At 47.7% G+C, this 5,345-nt stretch overlaps 1 protein-coding gene across 1 annotated transcript in view; it reads right to left on the bottom strand.

The window, feature by feature from the left end:
• Slc35f2 (solute carrier family 35 member F2) overlaps positions 1-4,563 on the bottom strand; it is a 47,417-nt gene extending 42,854 nt beyond the window's left edge. The window contains exon 1 of the mRNA XM_021172419.2: positions 4,204-4,563. Within this exon, the coding sequence (XP_021028078.1) occupies positions 4,204-4,313 (110 nt within the window). The 5' untranslated portion in view covers positions 4,314-4,563. The remainder of the gene's footprint in view (positions 1-4,203) is intronic.
• Between the last annotated feature and the right edge of the window lie 782 nt (positions 4,564-5,345).

Raw genomic sequence — 5,345 nt, 5'->3', positions numbered from 1 at the left:
CAGTGACAAGGAGTGCTCCCCTAGACTTATGGATAGTGACAAGGAGTGCTCCCCTAGACTGATGGACAGTGACAAGGAGTGCTCCCCTAGACTGATGGACAGTGACAAGGAGTGCTCCTGTACACTGATGGGCTACTTACTACTGCTCACCCCTCCTCCAGCCCAACTTAGCCCTCTTCAAGCTAAGTTCCTTGCCTCCCTTTAAGTAAAACACTCGCTAGCCCTTCCAAACCTGGCTTTTTCACACCTGTAGGAACAAAACTTCAAGTTTCTCAGCTGTCCCTCACACTGGCAGGCCTGACCTCTGCCCTCCTTTATACCAACAGTGAACTTTGGAAGGCAGCTCTGTTCACTACTGTAGCCCAACACCACTGCAGAACTTTGTACTTATCACAAGTGGTACTTATCATGATTTCTTACCATATTTTGATTATGAGCCCCCTTGAAAACAGAAACTGAATCATACCTGCCTCCCCACTTAGAAAGATCAGTTTAGATCTTTAAATATCCCCACAACAGATATTTAAGGTGTGTTGAATGACAAAACAAAAAACAAAACCCTGACCAGCACTGTGTTACAAAAATACAATGAAAAGCTATGCCCTCAATAGCTTACCATCTATTTTTTAAGGGAAAAGATAAGATCACGAAATAGTAAAGTTTTCTGCTAGAGATAGGAAGTTGACCATCGAGTTCGAGGTCAGCCTGGTCTACAGAGTGAGTTCCAGGACAGCCAGGGCTACAGAGAAACCCTGTCTCGGCAAACAAAAACAAAACCAAAACAAAACAAAAAAAGAAAGTTGACCATCTTAAGGAATATGCGTTTTGAAACATGAATAAATTAAGGCCTCTGTTTCAGAATACAAATAATAATATACTGATAGTATACAAATAATAAGTGTGTATCCTCAGGCACTGCTGGAAATCCCTGGCTTTAAATACAATATATCACTTGACTTGAGAGCAATATACAACAAAAGTCCCGCTCAAGAGCAGAGTCTCTTTGGAGACATTTGGGGCCCATCACCCTGAGTAAGCTTCAGACAGTAAGTGCTCACTGAACTTGTGGATTGAGTAACTGAGCAATCTGATACTTCTCCCCTTCCTCCTCTTCCTCCTCCTCTTCTCTTTCATTCGCTAGTCTGGGTGTTTATTAGAAGTGTTAAGCTCATCCAAAATGTACAGACATAAAATGCTTATAAATCATAGTGCTGAAGCCCCACGAACACCTTCAGTCTCTAAGAGAGAAGAAAAACCATACCTCGTTCCATTAACTCAAGACCTGTAAAGCTGGAAAGAAAAAAACAATGTTTATATCCTCTTCTGCTTTTGAAACAAGGTATCTCTAGCTGGCCTTGGGCCCCCAGAACGCCTCTGAGCTTTCTGTCCCACCTTTGGAGTGCTGAGATTACAGGCATACACAACCATACCAGCCTAGTAATTTGGTATTCACATTTCAAAATATGTCTGTACCCTAAGGGAGGCAGGTATGTCAGGAGTTGGGGTAATCTAGAATAGACACTTCACATAAAGGAAATGAGCTGCTCTAGGCCCCTAACTTTTCCCGGTATTTAGAACCCACTTATCAAACAATGTATTCTTGTTTCTTTTAGCGAAAGCAGCAAATGGGGGGCGGGAGGGGTTTCTATGAAGCTATAAACTATTTCTCTGTATCCTATCTTCTCTCCATTCCCCATGGTTCCCTGACCAGGAAGGTTAGGAGTTCAAGGCCAGCTTCAGATAACATAGCAACTTAAAAGTCTGCATGGTCTACTTAAGATGCTGAAAAGCAATAACAAGAAAGAAAGTTGCAGATCTGTGGCCCTCGGAATAAAGACCAACACAGGGAAGAAATCAGAGTGTGGCAAAAATCAAAAGAAGCCCTCATGAACTTTGTCTCAGGAAACAGATACACGCACAGGCAGTTCCAAGTACTCGGGAAGTTAAAGCAAGAGGATTGTTTTAACACAAGAGTTCCCAGCCAGCTTGAGGACAACAGAGAGATACTGTATGAAAGAAAGGGTATGGGAAAACTAAAGACCGGATAAGAGCAAATACTATTTACGGGCTCTAGAGTCCAGAAATATTGTTGAGCTTAATTTGCTTTCCCGACATGCAATTTTGGATCAGGAAAATAAATGGTTTATGAGCAAAGAAAAGTATTAAGAAAAAAATGTATCATCTCACAGCTACTCGTTCATTCCTCCATTCCCCATGCTAAGGGTTGTGCGGAATGCACAAGTGATGTTAAGTGATGCTAAGCAGGACCATCCGGGGGGTGTGGAAGATACCCACAAACCACCATCATACAAAGAAGAAAGTAAAAGCCCCTCAGGGAGGTGCAGAATGAACCTCTCTAGAGGGAGAAGAAATCTGAAATGTGTTATAAAACACATTATCTGAAAGCACTACACTTTGAAGAGAAAATCATCTTTGCTAGTTCTCAGCAGCTCTTGCTGAGCTATCTGCTAGATTATCTACCCCAGCCTGGGGTCACTGGCATCTCCCCAGTTACCACATGTTCCCATTACCAGGGAATGGCGAGAGCTAACAGTGGTAACTAACCTCTGCAGTACTCTGAAGTGGGCCAGGCTGGGCAGTCAACCAAGGAATCCTCTCAAAGCCCTAGGGGGGAGGGGGGGGGGGGGGGGGGGGAGGGTGGTAGAGAAGGTTTTTGATATTTTTTGCACTTATTTATTTATTTTGTGTGTCCGTGTATGTATATGTATATGGACAGGCATGCCACAGCCCATGAGTGTAGATCAGAGGACAATTTGGGAAGTTGGTTCTCAAAACTTCCATCGTACATGTAAGTTCTGGGTATAGAACTCAGGTAACCAGGTTTGGTGGCAGGGGCCTTTGACCACTGAGCCATCTTGCCTTCTCACGTGTGTGTGTGTGTGTGTGTGTGTGTGTGTGTGTGTGTGTGTGTGTGCTATTGTTGAGAACTGAACCCATAGGTCTGACCCACGTAGAGCACAAACTCACTCACTGTGCTGTGGTACTGCAACAAATCCTCACGGTACAAATAGTGAACACAGAGTTTTGTGAATTGTGCAAAACACCTCACTAAGATTTGAATTCAAAGTCTTCATCCTTGGTTATGTATGCCACGGTAACATCTCCCTGCTAATCAATGACATTACACAGCTGTCGGAGAATAAGCAATTTAAGGTCATTTGCCCCTTCGAACCAGAGCATCTATTTAAAACTATGCTTATTTATGACAAAAAAATGCATGTATACATATTTATTGATCAGCTCTGAAGGTGAGATGCCTTTTCAAGGACACAGCTTTCAAAATCTTTCAATTGAAATTCGTTGCCCAGGTGGGTAGTGGCACATGCCTGTAATCCTGCCATTCTCGTTATCCCCAAGTGAACTGCTTAGCCTTGTGTTTCCTAACCTGGAAAGTGGGTCTAACAATAGCGCCATATCCTAAAGCAAAGGAGATGCGGTGCTATTGTCTACATAAATGGCTAAGCGCAGTGCCTGGCACGGAGTAAATGCTCAGTAAATGGATTTCATTATTTGGATGTTAGCCTCTAGTGTCTTCAGAACGCAAGTCGTCCAGTGACCACAGAAAGCTTTCCCCAGAGTCGCTGCCAACTCTTTGAGAACATCTCTACCTAAAGGCTCAACAGAGCACAGTGACATCAGCCACCTGCTTCCCTGGACCGCAGCTCCGGAGGTGGCCATGTCGCCTCGCTCAGGCCCCCAAACAGGGCAGACGTTGTCTCCGGTTTGCAACAGCACAAAACTTAACCCAGCTTTCTCACTTGAGTGAACTTCAGTTGGAGGTGATCACCAGGCTAGGTGGGCACGGATCCCGATCTGGAGGAATGCGGGCACCGAGCCAGGAAGGGCAACACTTCCACCTGCCAAGCGCCAGGTTGGGCAGCGCTCCTCCACAGCATCTACGGTAGCTCCCACCCTGTCACAGGGAAATAGGGGAACCTATCTCAAAATGCTAATCGGATGAATTCCCCGCGTATCCTCCGAAAAGCCAGCGTCGCCACGGTTTCGAAGGAGCGTGGGGGGAGCACCCAGAGGAAACGCGACCTTCTGGGTGGTTTGGGAGCGCAAGGAACCGAAGTCGAGACACCGCCACCTCCGTTCCCAGTCCAGACACATGCGCGCGGGTCGCCAGTCGGTCCTGCCTATGTCCCCGCCACCCAGGCCGGCCCAGCGCGCTGCACTCACCAGGTGAAGAGTTTGCGTCGGATCCTGCTCAGCTGGCTGCCGATACTGCCCACCGTACCCAGCGCCCGGGGCTCGCTGGCCCCCGCACTCGCCGGCGACTCAGCCTCCATGGGGTCCCTACGAGCCTCGCGTGCCCGGAACCCCGAGAAATGCTCGGGCCCGGAAGACAGGAGGCGGTGCCTGTGAGTACGGCGCGGACTCGGCTCGCGCCCTGCCTTGCTCTCCTGCTGCGCTCGCTAGTACGCTCGCCCGCGTCCCGATACTCCTCCGCCCCGCTCGTGCGACAAATCATTAACTGTCAGGCCCTGAGGGCCAGACAATGCTTTTGCAGATCGCCACCTGGCACCTTTGGAAAGCTGGAGGAGAAAGGGCGGTTTGTTTTCTAGTGTCAGAACTGAGTAGGACATAATGTAAATTTAAGATGAGAGGGTTGGGCTTCTTCCTCTCCCACCTCCATGTGGGTGGAGTTGATTTGGTTAGTTTCTTTGACCTAAGGTCTCACTCTGTAGCCCGGTCTATCCTGGAACTCACAATATTGCCGAGGCATACTGTGAACTCGCAGCAGTCCTCCTGCCTCAGCTTCCAGAGACATGGGATTTACAGGTCGACGCTACCACGCCCGATGCATTTCAGGATTTCAAGGTTCCTTGTTTGAAATCAGCAAACTATAGGTAATCCGATAAGAGGTGCTCTTGGCTGGTTCCCAGGATGCCTACAGGCAGAGAGCTGGTGCCCTCCTGAACTTTGCTATCTGGAAGAACCCACTGACCCCGCCTCTGTGTCCAGGTCTCCCTCCTTTTCCCCTAAAAGAACTGAAGACAAGCTGTGGTTTCTTTTCCTTTCAAAAGAACGATCAGGGTGGTGTGTCTTTGTGGAGCGAGCTAGGCAAATCTTCCCTCACAGACCTGTTGGGTTGCCTTGTCACCTATCCTGGCCTTGACCCGGGCCACGCCTTCTGATGCTTGGATGGACCAAGAAGGAACAAGAGGGAATAAAAAGTGGGATGGGGAAGTTCCTGGTTCTTGCTGACAGAAGCAAGTCTGTAGTGCCAATTAAGCATTTTTTTTTTTCCTGAAGGAGACCAGGCAGACAAAAGAACTACTCCCCACCTCCTCACCCCACTCCCCAATCTCCTCCTTTAG

Source organism: Mus caroli, chromosome 9, assembly GCF_900094665.2.
Source record: "Mus caroli chromosome 9, CAROLI_EIJ_v1.1, whole genome shotgun sequence".
Taxonomy (NCBI): Eukaryota; Metazoa; Chordata; class Mammalia; order Rodentia; family Muridae; genus Mus; species Mus caroli.
The sequence above is the reverse complement of the archived record's forward strand: the minus strand, read 5'-3'. Positions and strand labels throughout refer to the sequence as shown.